Source organism: Chiroxiphia lanceolata, chromosome Z, assembly GCF_009829145.1.
Source record: "Chiroxiphia lanceolata isolate bChiLan1 chromosome Z, bChiLan1.pri, whole genome shotgun sequence".
Taxonomy (NCBI): Eukaryota; Metazoa; Chordata; class Aves; order Passeriformes; family Pipridae; genus Chiroxiphia; species Chiroxiphia lanceolata.
In genome coordinates, this window is record NC_045671.1 from 39,659,410 (window position 1) to 39,677,712 (window position 18,303).

An 18,303-nucleotide genomic window follows, 5' to 3' on the forward strand; every position below is an offset into this window, starting at 1 on the left:
TAACCTTGCAACTTGAGACAACTTTCTGAATCTTGTGTCCCAAATTATAAATTGACAGTGTTTTTACAACAAAGGAAATAAATATTCTCACTCCCTTCCTCCTCCCCTTCATTCCAGCAAATCCATAGCAGTGAGTGGCTCTGAGTACCATGGTAGCTTTAAGCTCCTTTTTGTGACCCGAGAGTGCATTTCAGGTGGTAAATGGGAACATTTCCTAGTTTGTCAATCAGAACCAGAGCTGTGCTCTCTCAGCTTTGGAATTTAAATTTCCTCCGCTTAAAGTCCTGCAGTGGTTTGGGATTTGGGAAAAGGTTTTAGTGCCAAATTTCCGCTCCACCAGACAAAATAAAACTGTGTTGGTGATTCAGACATGGTTGTCTGGCAAGCAGGCTTTATTTCAAGGCACCAGTCCTGACCTCACTAGATTTAAAGACCAGCCAGGATGATAGAATGTGTTGCCTCGGTGCCACAGAAAAGATGGTGCTCACAGAAAAATACACCGAGATTTTATTTCATTATTTTTTTTCCCCGCCAAATATAATATTCATTTTAGAAAACTTAAAAAAAAAAAAAGTCAAGCTGAAGGGCTTTCTTAGGCACACTGCTGTGCATTCAAAATGCCACGGGGGGCCAGGGAACAGGAGAAGGGCTTCCTCTGGAAATGAGGCTCAAAAAGTAGGAGGTGATTCCATCACATCTGCACCCACTGGAGCTTGGGATGGTAGGAGTGAGAGGAACCTTCTGGGAGTTCCGGTCTGGATGACGGAAATCAGTCCTGAGACTCAGACATGGAACTGGCTCCCTGGCACCCCTTTTTTTTGCCAGGTTGAAACAGTTCAACAGTTTGAGCCCAGGAACATCTTCCTGAAGAGAGCTAAAGTTATCTTAGAAATAGAGCAGCTGAAGTTGTTCACTTTTAAACTAGATTTTCAGCTCAGTCAGGTAGCATCACTTCTGGTTCAGAGGAGATCAAAAGTGAGTGGAGTACCTCTCTTAGACCCTGTTTTGTCCGCCACCTGTGTCTTTTCAAAGTACAGATGCATGTTCTGCATGACACTTGGTGACATCTGAACATCACTTCTTAAAATGCATAAATATCCCCAAAACACCTATTTGTACAGGATGAGACTCCTCAGGATGGTACAACCAGCTGTTCTCTTCCAGGTTTCGAAGAAAATACAACTGGTTTTTTTTAATTATCATATTAGGAACAATTTTTTTTTTTAATAACCCAAGTTCATCATTCCAGTGTCTGTGATTACTCCAGTCTTATTTAATTCACTTTGTTCCTAGGACTTGGTAGCTGGAGATTGAAGTAGTTGAGAAGGTCTTAGTGCAAAGATACTTTCTGAAAACAGATGGTCTCTTACTGATGTCTTTCAGCTGAGAAGGGATTATTTCGAATATTTACGAGAAAAATGGGTTTCTCCACAAGAAGTGTGGGCTAATGAGCCTCTGGCATTTGTTCATTAGCTGAAGGTAGAGAGTCATAGATAAAATTCACAGCTGAGTAAGACTCTCATTATGTTCTAGTACCTGTGTCAGTCTTTATTTTCTTTAAGCCCCTTATGGTATTTCTTTAAAGACAAGGGACCTATTGTCAGCAGATTACTGCAGCTCTTGAAAAAGCAGTACTTATCTATGTATTAGACCTACAGACAACTCTTTTTTTAATGCAGAGTTTAGAGATGTTGTCACATATGTACAATTGCAGCTACAGAGAGATGAAGCTGCATAAATAACTCCTTGCACACATCACCCAAATACTCCCATAAATTGTCATAAATCTTAACGCTAGTGAGACAAGTTTCAAAACACCATAAATATGAGTGTTTAAGTCTTTCCATCACATTCTGGGATAAGGTTACAGAGATCTGTGATTGCCTCCCTGGCTGAGTACACAACGAATGTGGAGTAAGTGCTTGGACCTACTCTGCTTGCAGGTGACTGAGTCAGAAAATTTACAGCCACCAGCAATTAGGCTTTACTGGTTCAGTAAAGGCATTAAAAGTTTATACCCATATCGAACCCTTACCTCTCTGTCAGCCTTGCAGCTCTCTTTATCTGTTAAGTTACGTGAGCTGAGGACAAAGATGTTGATGAGCACAGGGACGAAACAGTCCCCACATTTTTACTTGGCTGGTTTTGCATTTTTCATCCTCTGCCCTCCTGAATCTTCCTTTCCCTGTTCATTTTTCCCCTCTTCTCATCAACCTCTCCTCTCAAAAATAAAAAAAGCAACAACAACAACAACAACAAAAACCAACTTAACCACCCCAAACAAAAAAAAACCCAACAAACCAAAAGCAAAAAGCAACAAAAAAACCCCCCCAACCACTCACCAATTCAAACCAAAAATACCCTCTTCCCCCTCATGTGCGAACATTATGTATTTTATGGCCATCAGTCCTGTCTTTTGCTGCTTTTCTAGATTTTTGGGCTACCAACAGGGGCAGAAGAAGTTATTTAACATTTCTCTTTTGGAAGACAATCTACTATTTTGTATAGGAGGGAGGAGTTGGATGTGCATTGCAGTGCATGCGCTTAAATAAAGAGCACTCTGGTCACTGTTTGACACTTTCTATCTTAAGAAGAGAAGTTGTGTTATTTATGGTTGATACTCAGGCCATTGTATCTTATTTTCTGAACACAGTCTTCTCAGTTTTGTGTTTTCAGGCCTCTTTGCCTCCTCTACCTGCCTTTCAGCAAATCTTCTCTCAAATCCTTCACTCCTTCCCTAGGAGAGGCCAGGGAGGGCTTGGTTAGAATAATGTGGAAATCCTCTCTGACCACGTTTTTCTCAGCATGCAAACCTCCTTGTTATTATCTGACTTGTTTCCTGTGGGACAAAGGAGACCCTGAAAAAGATAAATAATAAAACCCGGAGAGCCTTCACAAAGGACATAGGACTGTTAGTCAGCCTCGTGTGGTTAAAGAAATATTCTAGAAGGCCAAAGGCAGACTAAGCTTTAAAATTATCTAGATGTCAGAGATTAAAGATGTATCTACATCCTGCACCTCACACAGAATACAAAGAGGGAAAATTAAAAACATCTAGCAAGTTGGTAGTGTAGATTACATGTCTTTTTTCATAACTGGGATTACTCAAGGTGTAAGCAGTTTCCTACAGTTCAACTTCCCGAAAATAAAAGGAAGATAACCAGTGTAAACTTTATTATGCCTTTGCATTAATTATATTTATGTCAGTACTAATGACTTTTGGGAAATTATTCTGGTGCCAAATTCCTAAGACAATGACTGCTGTGTTACCAGTATCAGAGCAATTATAGTAAACCTTTGATGTGACATATTTGCACTTTTGAGTCCATTTATATACATCTAAAGTGTAGTTTTTGTTATGGGGAATTTAAATTTTTTTCGTAAAAATATACACTTTTCTGCTTCAGGATGTGAATGGCCTCTTCCTGCTATGAATTGAAAACCTGACTGGGGTTGTGAAAAACTATTCTACAGTTGTGGTAGCATCTCAAAGCTAAGTAATGTCTTAGTTAAGGCATTTTCAGTCATCTGTCCTTGGCATGTTCTGCAATAATTGGCTGTTTCTGTACTAATGCAAAAAGAGCCCTTTTGACCAAAGCTTGTTATTGACCATTGACTATATGGACTTACTGAAAATAAGAAATCCAGTTTCATACCCAGGATGCCTTTGTACCTCTGGAAAGGCCAGAGAGTTGATTTCAGACATAGTTTTGTTCAGGGATTGATAAAACTTGGTGGGAAGGGGCAAATTCCTGGTGGGTGGGTGGGGTGTGGGAAGTCAGGCTTTGTGTTTCTGTTCTTCAACATCCTGCCACTGAGGCACCTCAGGGTGAGATAGCTGTGGTTGGAACAGGCTGTAATCTTGTGCTGAAGTATCCTTTATGATGCCATTTTGTCTGTCATAGCTCAAAACTGTCTGTGTTTTCCCTGTTGTTTCTCCCACTCCTCCCTAAAACTCTCTCTTATCAGTGGCAAGTTGTTCTCATTCTCAAGCACAGCTCGGATACATTCAGACATCACATTTGTTTTGTCCATCTTATTAATGTTGACTTTTTTCTGTGATTCATTCAGCAAACTTGGAACCAAAAAGGTGCAGTTTCTTGCCATCTACTCTGTTTGCAGCTGCCTAACTTGAGAAAATAATTAGCATCAAATCTACAGGTTGTTCTTGTTCCAAGGTTCAAGTTTATTTCTCTTTAGATGGAAGCACATACTGGCTGGTGTGAACTTCTGTTTGTGATTCTTTCTTATCAGCACTATGCCTCAGAGAAGCACAGACAACGTACAGTTTCATTACTTTGTATTTCAGCTTTGCAACCTTCCCAAGAAGCTGATGCCTAAAGTTTATTAAGTTAGACTTTGTCAAGGAAGATGGGTTTTGGGGCAGCATTTGGAGGTGTAAGTTCAGAAAGACAATATTGCATCTTTGCTTCTGTGGGCTGAACAATCACAGTAATTTTCCTTTGTATTATTTTCATTCATAATTTTCTTCCAAAAGTAATTCAGTAATTCAGTATATTAACTCAAAGAACTGTTTGTCCTTGCAAGTAAAAATTCTCATCCACATATACAGGGTCAGAAAATTCAGATGAGTTGTAGAATAACTGCAGTTGAACATCCAGGCACTTCATTCATTCAGAGTGATGGATGATGTTCTCTTGAGATGGCCCAAACAGAGCCTAGTTCCATCAGTGGAAACTCACAAAGTTTCCAGTTGCAGTTATACTCCTCAGATAAGTAGTATTCTTGCAGCTTTTACTGAAACTGGCTAAACAGAACTATCTGCAAATGATATCTCATGGATGAATGTTTGCTTTTGTACTACTTAAAAGGTGGGGTTTTTTCTTGGAGCTTTGCCCTACAGAAAATCCATCAGCTTGCACAAAACTTCCGTATGTTTCTTACCCACTGACAGAGAAGTGGTTTATTTGTTTGCCACAGACACGGAGACCTGTGACTATGGCTGGCACAAGTTCCAGGGGCAGTGCTACAAGTACTTCGCGCACCGACGCACGTGGGACACGGCAGAACGGGAGTGTCGGCTCCAGGGGGCTCATCTGACCAGCATCCTGTCCCATGAGGAGCAGATCTTCGTCAACCGTATGTGCCCCATTCAAGGGCTCCTCTGCCTCCAGCTTTGGGGGGGGTAAAGTAAGAAGGATATAAAGACCTCATGGGGGTCTGCAGATCCTCCAGAGGAGCAGCTCTGATCTCTGCTCCGTGTGAGCAGGGACAGGACCCCAGGGAATGCCTGAAGTTGTGTCAGGGCAGGCTTAGGTTGAATGTCAGGAAAAGGTTCTTCCTCTAGAGGGTGGTTGGACACTGAACAGGCTCCCCAGGGCAGCAGTCACAGCACCAGGGCTGCAGAGCTCAAGGAACATTTGGATGATCCTCTCAGGCACATTGTGTTACTTTTGGGGATGGTCCTGTGCAGGGCCAGGACTGGATGATCCTTGTGGGTCCCTTCCCACTCAGGATATTCCATGACTCTGGTCAGTGAGGATTCAGAGCTGGTGAAATACCCTCCTGACTACTCAGCTTTTACAACTCCATCCTAAAATATACTTTTAGAATGTTTAAAAGGCACACTTTGTGTTCTTAATGTTTACTTCTACAGTCAAATACAAGTTCCCTGTCACTATTAAGTTATTTTTTGTTGCATAGAAAATACTTTTTTGGGGGAGAAGAGGGTGCTTTTTGATGGGGGGAAGAAGATAGGAACTTTAATGTTGACACTGGAAATTCTTGAAACATTATTTTTCTGGAGGCTTAAGATCTTTTTGTGCACATGATATCAATGCCCCCACCACCATATATTGTATTAGTTTGGCATACAGAAATAGTCTCGCTGTGTTGTGTTGTTCAATCTAGACAACACAGGTCACAGCCGTACCAAAACTTGAAGAATGTAGAATATAATACATGATTTTGTTATTTTAATGTTTTAGTTGCCTTTTTTTTTCTCCCCCTCGTATGCGCTCAGGTAGAAAACTAATTCTGTTTCCCTTGGTAGACACCAACAGAAGTGAAGAGACAGGGTTGTTTAAGAATGTTAGATGAGAATCTGCATTTTTATAGACATTCTAAATTTAAAACAAAACAAAACTGACAAAGAGTCTGTAAAACAGTTGTTTGCATAATGAGTAGAAGAATCTTAAGGACAGGATGTCTGATTCATGTCTGTGTAAAATTATTTTCTTTGATGAAATCTGTTCCATTTATGGGAAGCTTAATGAAAATACCCTTCTGGTTCCCTAGGTATTGGGCACGACTACCAGTGGATTGGCCTCAATGACAAGATGTTTGAGCGTGATTTCCGCTGGACTGATGGTAGCCCACTGGTAAGATGCCTTTGAAATGAAATCACTCATCCATTTCTTTTTCTGGTAGCTTAGCAAATTCCCACCAGCAATGAGAGAAGTTGTGTGCAGAAAAAAAAAAAAGCTGCCACCAAATATGGACCTGAGTAAACAGCCAGTGAAATCACTTTGGGATAACTAATATTTTGTTATTTGGTTCCAAAGTCTTGTTCTTACTTCCTATTTTTGTATGTGTGAGAAATCTCAAGGATTTCAAAGAGTAGTAATTTAAGGGTCTCTGGTTGAGCTGGTTTGGGCACTTCTTGTCTTACACAAGGGCATGTGTAGCAGTTCCCTGACCATCTGTACACAGAGCAGGATGCATTTTTTGGGTGAGGATATGGCATTCAAGCTGTTGCATTTGCTGGGTCTGTGGAGTGCACAGAGGAGCCTCCCAGGTATTGCTGGAGCCTGTTCTGTGTGGCAACTCTACAGCTGGGGTGTAGAGCCATTCTGATGTGGTTCAGGGGGCCTGCAACCAATAATTCACCCATAACATTTTAGGATGCTATTGATACCTCTTTCTGCCTTAAAACAAGAAAGAGATTCAGCAGAAGGAGAATCAAAGAACTGGTGAATGCAGGATGTGATCAAGCTCTTTCCAACTCAAACTCATCTGTTTTGTAGAAGAGGCAGGTGATTTATTGCTATTTAGCACCCACTGAAGAAAATTACATTAAGGAAAAACCCTCAAACTAGTTATGTTTATTATTTGTGAATTCTGAAATCAGAAAGCCTCTGGACACACATGTGCATGTGTTGCTGCAACTTATGTAGAAAGACACCTGGAGCAAGGCAGGCAAATTAAAACTGAAATTAGAACTGAGATCTTACTTCTTAATTCAGGCTACCGACCAAATGTGGTGTTATATTTTTACTGTAATTTTCAATTTTAAGAAATTAAGATTTTCTAGGAACAGAATGAGACCATCTGTCCAACAGATTTCTGTTTTGATTGATCTTTCTTTATCTCACTTTCTTTTTCTTTCAATTTTAACAGCTTCCCTCTGTCTCTTCCTTCAGAAACAATTTAGGTGTCTCTTCAAATCATTTATGTTCACTGCTTCAATAGATTTCCCTCGTAACTTATTCCATATGAATTCTGCATCCTGTGGTGTTGACCAACTACCTCATTTGTTCCTTTGTCCTAGCTTTTAACTCATTTCTCATACTTTCTAATCACAGTTCTGGTTATAGTGATTTATAACCTCTCTAGTGATTAATAGAAATGATGACCTAATTAAATATATGCATCAAATGTATTTCCCTGATGATGTTCTAAGTTTGCAATGAATTTGAATACTATGTAGGTAAAAAAATTGCCTTTTTTATGTAGTTGCAGCTGAGTAGTATTCATGATAGTGTTAAATGCATTAGTACAATTTGTGATCATAAAAATCAGACTTATTGCATCAGCACTCAGGTTCTAACTTGAATTTCTGAGTTTAGGAATGGGTTTTCCCTACAGGCAAAGCCTAAATAGCCTTCATATGTTTTACATATCAGAGTGCGTCTGTAATTCAGCTGTTTCTAAATTTGTTTCCCAGCTTGATGTGCTCTCTCCAAAATATTCTTCTCTATCTACAATTCTGTTTAACACTTCTGGCATAGGGGAAAATTTGTCAATTCTGTTGAGGGTCCCCATGATAATAGTTTTCTTGGAGATACTATCAGAAAACTGGTTGAGGATTTACAAGTTTATGTACTTTCATCTTTATCTTGATACTACTTTGAATTTTTTCCAATAAGATCTTGATTTAATCTACAAATCATGATTACATGATTTTATGAGGTTTTGGATTGAAAAAAACCCCCACACTGTTCTGATGCTTGGTAGACTTCAAAGAAAAAACAAATTGACAACAAAAACAGCAGCAGCAGCAAAACATGTTATGGACGGAATTGTTTATGCCATACTGTGATAAATTTTAGTGATTTCTCTTTCACATGAGTTTTCTTTCTTAAACAAAAAAAAAAACCAAAACACCCTGGAATTGTGAATCCTTGAACCACAGGCACCATTACTGAAGATTTTGGAACAAGGTTTGCATCACTCCTTTACCACAAACATGAGGAAACCAACTAGAATATGCAGGACATAGGCAGGAACTCTTTCGCCAGGTGGCATGTATTTGTTTAGCAATTTCTGGAAAAGGGATCAAATACCCAAATACCTTTCCTTTTTTTTTTTTTTTTTTTTTTTTAACTTTACCCCTAAAAGATATTTCAACCAATGAGCTCAGTGGAGTGAAATCAGTAATTTTTTGACATTTTCAGCTTATGCCTGTTTGTGTTTTTCCTTTTTTTTCTTTTAACTGAGGCCAAATGCCAGCCACCATTAAATATGATAGTTGGACAAAGCATGTACATGAGAATATAGAATTAAGGTTCTCACTGGGAAACGTACACTGAATGTAGAGTACCTTTGACAGGCTCACAGCTCTACTGAAAATTATTGTTTAGTTGCATAGTAGTGGAAAAAAAAAATCAGACACCCTTGATATTTTGGAATTCATTCTTTTTAACCCCTCTAGAAAGTACTAGCTGTTAGCAATTCATGAAAACCAGCAGCAGTCAAAAAAGCCCCTCTATTCCTGTACGTGCTTTTTGTGCATCAACTGGAATTATGCTGAACAGAAATAATGACAGAAAACAAGTCTTGGAATAAACGAAGAGTAAATACATGCTCTGATTCTCAGAATTCCCCGAGAAAAATGTTGGTGTCTTGAATAATGAAGCAAGTACAGATTTAGTGAGAAAGCAAGAAATAGTATTTAATACTTCTTGGCCCACATAACTTTTGTCTATATCTGCATTGCGTCTACCTGTTTTCCATTCAAAAAAAGTTTTAAGACAAAAAAAATAATCCACTGGTCCACTCCTAAATCACAGTATTGCAGATCTGCTACTGCAGAGAGAATTTGAAGAGGCTTTTAGATCTACCTCACTGAAGTGTCTGATGCATCATTATCTGGGTACTTTTAGGGTGTTTTGGCAGGTTTATTTCTTAACTGTAAAGTGTTTTGGGTTTTGATTTGGGTTTTTGTTGTTGTTGATTTTTTTTATTTAAAACTGCTTAGCAGTTTCCTGCCTTTCAGGCAAAGTGACATAGTCTTGTGCAAGGGGCTGAGTGGTGTAGATGAAGTCTCACCATATGCTGGTAAAACACACTTTTTCAGCATTCTCTATCCACTAAATCCCAAACACAGACTGGGCTTGAGAAGTGAAAAATTACATGAATAATGTAGTTGTGTCATACCTCTCATGCATTCAAGTTTAATTGTCAGTCCAGGTGGTACTTTTTCATAAAGGAATTGCTTTCCAGGTAACTGATACATCATTATACTGGATTTCATTGGTCAGACCAATCTGCTTATATTTGTCTTTTTGCAGATTATTAAAAAAAAATTAAAATTGGGAGCTTCTTGGTTAAGGTCAGAGTATATCTTCAAAGAGCTCCTTGGCTAAGCTTGGAGCTTAGCCAAGGCCAATAAGCAGAATAAAATAAGCTATAATTATACTAAGCTGTGGGATCCATTGGCCACTCCCACATAGCTGATTTGTTCTGATTTGCTGTACTGTATCCCCATGGCAGGAAGAAATTTGTCCCAACATGTTTCTACTCTCTTTTTTTTTTAATTCTCTTTTTTTTTTTCCTGTTTAGGAAAGAAATAATTTTTCAGTGTTTCTGATAGTTGGGAGAGGTGGATTCATGTTCTGGAGCTGATGAACCACTTTGGCAGCATAAGTCATTCCCTTTTTGTATGAAGGGAAAGAAGCTAATGGCAGCTGTGTTAGTACAACATAAAACAGTGAATGTTCTTTCAGGAAATCTCAGGGATCCTCACATGTGGAGCAAGTTCACTGAGAGCTGGAGATCAAAGGCCACTGCCACAGTCATGGGCTTGGACTGGGAGCAGCATCCAAAATTGTGTGGAGCAGCAGGAAGGGAATTTGTAAACTGAAAACTTTGACATATCTGCTCAGTCCCTAAGTTCAGATAATTTGTCTCAGAGGTGAAGGCAGTGAGAGCAGGTACTGAAGTGTGTTCAGAGAACTCGCAACACCCCAACGTTTTTAGAGCTTTGTTATTCACTGAAAATCAAGCCAATTTCTGCTCAAGGCATTTCAGGTATGATTACAGTGATAGACTGAAGAGGCAGAAGAGAGTTTTATACTATTTTTAAGAGCATATTTTGTTAGCTCTTCTTTCCTTCTGTTGCAGCGTAGTTAAAGGGCTGTTCTGTTGGCTCTTGGTGTGGGAGAAATATTCGTTTTCCTCTGATTTATATGCTGCACTGGAGTGAAAATGGCTAAATATTGTCTTCATTTGCATCTAGAAAACTACAGAATCAAAATTATTCTTGCACTTTCCTGCAGACTTTGCTCCCAGCATTTCTAGAATAGTGAACAACTCTTTAAGGATGTATCATGGGCAATCTTCATCCTACAATTATCATGGAAAGCACTGAGCAATAAAAACAACTTTGGGAAAAACACAGAGACCTAGACAGTCACAACTATGTGAACAGAGGAATTTGTCCATGCTATTTGTATCTTTTTATACTTTAAATGTGATGCAATACAAACTACAAAACACCAAAATTTACATCATTTAATAATTGATCAAAGGGAAAGAGAACAAAATGCAAAAGATCCCCGGATGAAATTGAATTTAAATAGTTCACTTAGGCCTGTGAATACCAACTTTTACAGCTGTAAAGCACACCCATCCAAACAGAAAAAAAAAAAAAAAAGAAAAAAAAGGAAAAAAAAAAAGAAAGAAAAATCTGGTGTTGCTTTTGGCAACTTCCCCTTTGTATTTAGACGGCTGGGTTTTCCCTGCTAAGGACCCTTGTGAGCAGGCACAGCAGAGAAGGAGTTATTCATGTTATGGATTAAGCCCATACGGCTACTTGGGGTGGTGCCTCACAAGGGGGGTTATTCACATCCTCTGGAAAATGCTGCTGATAATTAGAACTTTGCAGGGCAGTGAGCTCACCCCCATTACATAAGATTAGTGCTGCAACAAGGAGCTGGCCAGTGTCTGTGGCCAGATTGTCTGTCACTGGGAGAGTGCTGCCAGCCAGGGAAGTAACGGGGCATATTGCCATTTTTAAAGCTGCCTAGAGAACCTGAGCTGGTTTTCCTTCCCTTCATCATAGGAGCACTTATGCTTTGTGTTCTGCAAAGCTGGTGCTCAGGTTGTTAGCGTTAGGTAGCTACATTTAAAAAAAAAAAAAGAAAAAAGAAAAAAAGAAAGCAACCAGAAGTTTAGTTCTGGTGAAAACAAAGCCCTCTCTTTTCCGTCCTTCACTGGCTGGTGAATCAGAAAGCTTTAACTTGAGAAAAAAAAAATCTGTAACTGCACCCCTCTCTCAGAAAGAGTAACTTCATTGAACACAAACACAAAAAAAAAAACCTTCAAAAAGGCACAGAGTATTGTAGGGAAGGAGCCTGCCTCTGTGGGTTAAATAAAGCAAACAAACTAAAAAAGTGCTGTAGTCAGCTGCAAACAAAAAGCTCATTGTGCCCGTGTCCCACAGGGTCCTTGGAGAAGGAGATTTTAAACCTACCAAATGTTTGGTTCTGTGCTGCAGTCAGACATTATGGCCTCTTTTTAAGATGCTCGTTTGACCTGCACTCAAATGGAGGAGAACTATATAATGTTATTAATGACAGGTATATTTTTGGTCCAGGGTGCCGTAGGCAGTATAGGAGGTCCTCTTGGACAAAGTGGGGTTTTGTCTTGTTTTTGTCAAGGGGGTCAGCAGTTACTCCAGAGCCTCATTATTGTTGGCTCTGGGCTAAAAATCTTGGGCAGCTTCAAATTTGCAGTAATTGTTGACATAAATGACATAAATTTTTTTTCCTGCTGGCTCTCCTGGTAGCTGTGCACAAAAAGAATAAGTCACACCCTATACAATTTGAGAACGTATAATTATACCAGTGTGACTCCCAAAGAACATTACACCAACCAACACTTACCACCCTACCATTCCTTTCTTCCACAGTAAAACATGTGCCCAGTACCAAGAGAAATTCACCAGCTTTTTGCCACTTACTTTTGAAGTGAATTCTCTTACTGAAGTGACTTCCAAAAGCCTAGCACACATAGCATACCCTCAAAATTGAACTGTACAGTGTATGAACCATGTTGAAAGCTATTACTCAAAAAAAAAAAAAATCAGCAAAACCATGATACAGAGCAGATAAAAGTCCGTGGGTTCACTTAGCTTTGAAAGAGTTAATAAAAGAGGTGTCTTTTCTGAATAATTATAATTTTGGAGTACTCCAGTGAGTATTTGGACTCAGCAATGAGTAGACAGTGTCACCTAGTGGGGGTTTATCGCCATACTCACTGTTTTCCACTTTTCATGGAAAAAATGTCATACTGTGATATTATTTTAAAAAAAGTCAGCTGGTTATCTACTCCACCTCACAATCGGCTCCTCCCAAAATGTAGAATTGACAGAATTATATTTCAGCTTCATCAGCTGGTGTTTTTTCACTCTTTAATTCTTATTCATTACATTTCTTTCTCAAATTATTTATTTTTGCATAGATCTTCCTGATTATTCAATCTGCAATCACTGCTTGTTGATATCCATAGATACACACGAGTGTATGTGTTCCAGAGTCCCTTTTTTTTTGCAAGCTGCTACATAGGACTCAGAGAGTTTTTCAATACATCCCATCTCCCTGTTACCAAAAAAACCCAACCCTTTCAAGTAAAATCTTTTGCAAAAGTCCTTAGCAAAGCTCTTCTCAGGAGTTTGTCTTGCTCACAGTGTGACTCAGTCATGGCGAGTGTTGGGTTCTTGCCTGGGCCAAGCCCTGCCAGTTTCCCAAATCCTATGCAAACAAAACTCAGATTAAGAGGTAGAGGGAAGGTATTCAACTACGACCTAAAAAATCATCAGGATCATGACATGTGATTTTGGTGTGTACTTGTAGATAAGTTTAAATACAACAGTTGTCTCCAAATTGATTTGAGTTTCTCCCAGCAAAGGTTTACACATACCCTTAACTTGGTCCCTGTCACAGGTATCTGATCTTCCCTGCAAAGTTTAAGGCACCACCTATGCCTCTAAATCAAGGTATGTGCTTAAGCAGTCACTGAATGGAGTTTTTAGTCTCAAGAATTCTTCTGGTGAGTTCTGTCAGACTGCTCCCATTCATAAAATTAAACAGAAAAATTCTTTGCAGGACTGGGGGGAACTTTAGTGAAACAGAGTCTACACTATAAGGTAGTTTCCTGTCTTTCCCAATGTATAAATGCATTTAAATATGAGGTGACATTAATGGAAGTATTTCAGACATTGCCAAATCTTCATAGAAATATATTTGATTTTTTTTTTAGAGAAAATGCAATCCTGTTCAAACTTTCCAAATATCTCATGTAACAGCAGCAGTGGTCTATAATAGCATGAGCCACAAATGAGGAGTCTATGTTCTCATCGTAACCTTGAGCTGATCTTGCCGAAATTCAGCCTCTGAGTAATTACCAGGACTGTCTGAAAGTGAGATATAACTTTTAGTTGAGCTATTCAATCATAGCAGAACCTCCACAGTGAGGGTCTCTTTCAGGGGCTTTCCTGATAAAGATTTCTAAGACTTTGTCTGCTATTGTGAAGAAAAAAACAAAAAAGTGTATTCCTGTTATAGCAATAAAAAAAAGGATGATGGTCAATGAGGTTTGCAGTGGTGGTCTCGACTTAATCATAAATACCAGGCAGGAAATGCTGCTTCACTTTCAGATGAAATGGCACAGGAAGTTCCCAGTCAGCCAGTCCCTACATCTCTCACTGTTGTTTGTTGTTTTTTAAATTTGCCTCATTAGTCTTGCATTAAGAAGGAATAAGATAGGGAAGCAGCCAGAATGAAAGAAAATAAAAATCACAATAACAAGTGCCAAAAAGTGCCAAGACAGTTTTATTTGTACTTTAAGGTTATCTAAACATGCTGAAGACAAGCTTCCTTTGCCCAGAAGGGCAAAGGCAAAAGCCTTAACCTGTAAATCTAAATAGGAGTATTTCAGGTAAATTATTGATCTTTACACAATACTGAGGTCAAGTAGTAAAATTTTGTTTGCACCAGTACTTTATTTTGTTGTCTTTCATTACAAACAGCGTTTGTTAAATGTTTTGGAATGCAAAGTCCAAGTGATTATCTCAGCCACTTGATGGGCCTTTTGGAGATAAAGGAATGGCTGAAATTTCCGAAGGAGTGTCACAAAGCTGAGCTTCTGCTTACTCGCAGATTCACCTTGACAGTGCAAACACCTGACAGAACTGAGTGGTTACCCATTATTAAGGAAATGAGTCCATCAAGGAAGGTTGCTTATCTGAAATTTAAATAACAAATCTCCCTCAAGGTGAGATCTTGTTCATTATGTGAAGATTATGCTCCTTCTGTTTAAATAGCGGCCATCTGAATGAGAATAAGTAGTGACTAGCTAATAAAGTTTTCTACTTTACAGCTCTTGCTGTAATCCTGGCTTCTTTCGTTCAATTTGTGACAAGCTAGCCTGTCACACCACATGGCTGTGACTTAATGCCATGCCATATAAGGAAATCCTTCCCAAAAATGTGGAACTTAAAAAAAATGCCCTTACAGGCTTTTGTAACCATTCTATCCAAACTTCCCCTGTGAGTCCACTTCATGGACTGGGAATGGCCAGCCAAGTGCATTGTCTAATGCAACGCAGAAAGTCTGAAGAGCTGAATTCCAGCTCAGTTCCATCTCTAAGTCGTGGATCATCCACTCTCTGTCTGCAGGAAAATTTTCAGGGCCCTTTAGCAGAGGAAGCTGGAACAAATAAATCCAGTGTGACAGTGTAGGCTTTGATTTCAACAACAATAAGAAAAAATCTACAAGGAAGATTAATTATTACAGAATAATTAAAGACATAAAGAGCATAACAAGAGCTCCAATTTTTAGCCTGAAATGGTGGCAAGACAGACTAGTGATTCCCCAAGGACCAAATGGAGGTAACAGGGATCAAAATCCTATCCCCAGGGCTAGGTTCTGCAGTTACGAGTTTACAGAGAAACCTTAGACTTTTAAGAAAAAGCCCCAATTTTCCTGCCACTGTGGGTGCTGAAAGCTTTGCAGAGTGGCTGGTACAGTAGTGCCTGTCTGAGCCTGAGGCTTAATCAAGGATGGATTGGATGAGGCTTGGCTAGTGGAAGGTGTTCCTACCCATGGCAGGGTGTGGAACAAGATGGGCTTTAAGGTCCCTCCCAACACAAACCATTCTGTCATTCCATTATTGCTTTGCCTCTCCACAGCCTGCGAGAGAAAAATGTCTTGAGCCAAACCTCCTCTGATTTTGAGTCATGTACATAATTAAGGTTATATGTCCAAAAATGTGCGGTCTGGAAGTACTTTATACTTTAATCCACAGAAAAAAAGTTGTAGTAAAGCTACTTAAAAGCCAGGGTAGTGATAGCTTTTAGGTCACTGTGCAATCACCCGGTGTAAGTATTTCTGCTGAGGACTAAAAGGGTGGTATCAGCTTTTCTTTAGCATATTACCTTGTTGTATCATTCACAAGACAAAACTAAATAGAACCAAAACCTAAGAGTGTTGCCAAGGGTTTCTTCCCATTAATTCTTTTGCTGATATATATTTACTGGAGATGGTGCAGTAACACCTGAGTTACACTAGTGTAAGTGAAAATCAGAACCATGCTTATGATCCTGCAAAGATCTAATCCGTAAAAGGAAAGCAAAATATTAGTTTATTTGTCTAGCTGTTTATTCCACTCAATCAGGGAGAATCTCTTTGTATCATTGTCCCATTTTCAGTGGCTAAATAAGGAGTTGAAAAACTACAGAAGATCTGGGTGGAGACCTAAGAAAGCAATTCAGAAGTCTGGAACTTCCTCTGCTAAGCAATTCTGGCACTAAACCCAGGCAAAAATCAGAGGTCCTCAGCCAAAATAAATCTGTGCAATTATGATATCAGATGTGAGGTAATAGCAAGTTATGCTGGAGGGCATTAGACATTCTTAAACAAGCCACAGGGCCCAGATATAATCCTTTGCCATTACACTGCAGCCCTGCCAGCAAAGCAAATGCATATTTTGGAGTCGTTTTGCTGAGGCGAGTAAGAGCATATGGAGTCTGTGTGCTGAGGGTGGGGCCACCTCCAGCTCACACGCCCCCAATAGCCATCAAATATCCTCCATTCCCACACTCTGATTCCTGCGGAAGCAAACAGCTCTCTGGTGTCATTTCCAAAAGAAACAGCTTGTTGCAGCCTTTCCTTTGCTCTCAATTATTGATCAGATTTTCTACCATTAGACTTACTGCTTTCCTCAATTTTTGTGTGTCTGTGCATGTTCTTGAAAGCAAATGGATTCTGGACCTGGGTAAATGAGTTAGTGTTCATTGTAGTTTAGAACTGTTAAACACTGGAAAGTCAAGACGGAATTAAGTTAGTTCCACATAAAAAGGGGGAAGTTTATTAGAGCTAATAAACTCAGTGCAGAACAAATTTATTTGGACTGTGATGGTTAAACTGCCTGGATAATTAAAACCTGTGATGAGTAAGATGACACATGGTAGGAAAATGTTAAGTACTTAACTAATTTATTTTTCTGTAGTTCGATTCACTGGAAGGTAAATACTACTTGTGTGGGGCATGTTAACTTTATTTTTAAAATGTGTTCACCCAGGCAATGAATGGGGGTTATGTAATAAGTTTTAAAAAATAGAAAGCTAAACTTTTATGACATTTATATAGGCCAGCTCTAGACAGAAGGATGTAAGCACTGAGGAAAATATAAGCACTGTAGAAACTGTGTAATTTTGACCATACAAGGGGCTAGCTGCCTGGTTAATGTCTGGCATTTATGTGAATTCCAGCTCTTACAGATATCTATTTTTATCCTTCGTTAAATTCTTCTCAGAGTCAGACAGCAGAAATCCCAACGAAAATCTCTAGGAATGGTTTCCAAATCTTCTCTCACTTTCCTCTGTGCAAATCTCAAATTACTGTGCTTTGTTTGGAAACAAGGTTAGAGGAGAAAAGGGATAAGGATTATACCACCTCTGCTGACTGCTAGGGGAGGAAGTTGTACGTCCCTGACACGGACTGATGCACAGGTTTCAGTTGGTGTGACACTCCCTATGTTGCAATTTTTCCTCCTGATTGATTGAAAAAACAGACTGAATCCTCCCAAATTTTCATCTAAAAAAGACATTGTGCAGATATTTTACAGCCATTTGAAGATTATTCTGTGGGATTTTTTTGTTAGTTTGTTTTGCACATACCAACAACCAGATTTCTACTTCTAAAACCAGTTTGTCACTTTCTGCTCTTATTCATATATATGTTCGTAGATACCTGAAGTCAGCTTTTCTGCAGAGGGCAACATTTGAATCCCCATTTCTAAGGCTGAAAGGCTGCTGTCTGTGCTCAGTCTGTCACCTAGCATTTTTAATGGAAACATCAGTCTGGGATTGTCTGGCGAAACATTCACTTATGTTTCACCTAATTCTGCGCGTCATCTCATTGAGTGACTTCATTAAATGAGGTCAGAGAACAAATAATCTGAGTCTAAAAAGCCAGTCTGTGATTTATCACCTTGTAGATATGGACTAATGAGGGTTATGGGCTATTTACTGTATTTCCTAGCATTCTACTTCATGTCTGTCTATGTAGGAAAGAGTGGTTTTGACACACTTAGGATCTGGTTTTGCTTGTGCTGAATTGTGTCTCTTTGTTTTTTTCACCTGACATCAGTTTACAGTAAATGAGGTGTTAGAGCAGAATATTTTTTCCCATTGAGAAAACCTGTTAATAGACTGGGAGCATTTCATAAATCTAGCTTTATTTAGTCCATGCTTAACAGCCTGAATCAAATTGAGATTGCTGTTCACCAAAGGTGCACTTCTGTTAAATGGAATGTGAATGTTCTCCAGCACTGGGGATA

The 18,303-nt window shown here is 39.2% G+C and overlaps 1 protein-coding gene across 3 annotated transcripts in view; it reads left to right on the forward strand.

Moving 5' to 3' along the window:
- Positions 1-18,303, forward strand: part of VCAN (versican) — a 100,256-nt gene that overhangs the window by 77,280 nt on the left and 4,673 nt on the right. For all 3 annotated transcript variants that reach the window (XM_032676016.1, XM_032676017.1, XM_032676018.1), the window contains 2 exons: positions 4,942-5,100; positions 6,259-6,341. In XM_032676016.1, coding sequence (XP_032531907.1) covers positions 4,942-5,100; positions 6,259-6,341 — 242 coding nt within the window. The remainder of the gene's footprint in view (positions 1-4,941; positions 5,101-6,258; positions 6,342-18,303) is intronic.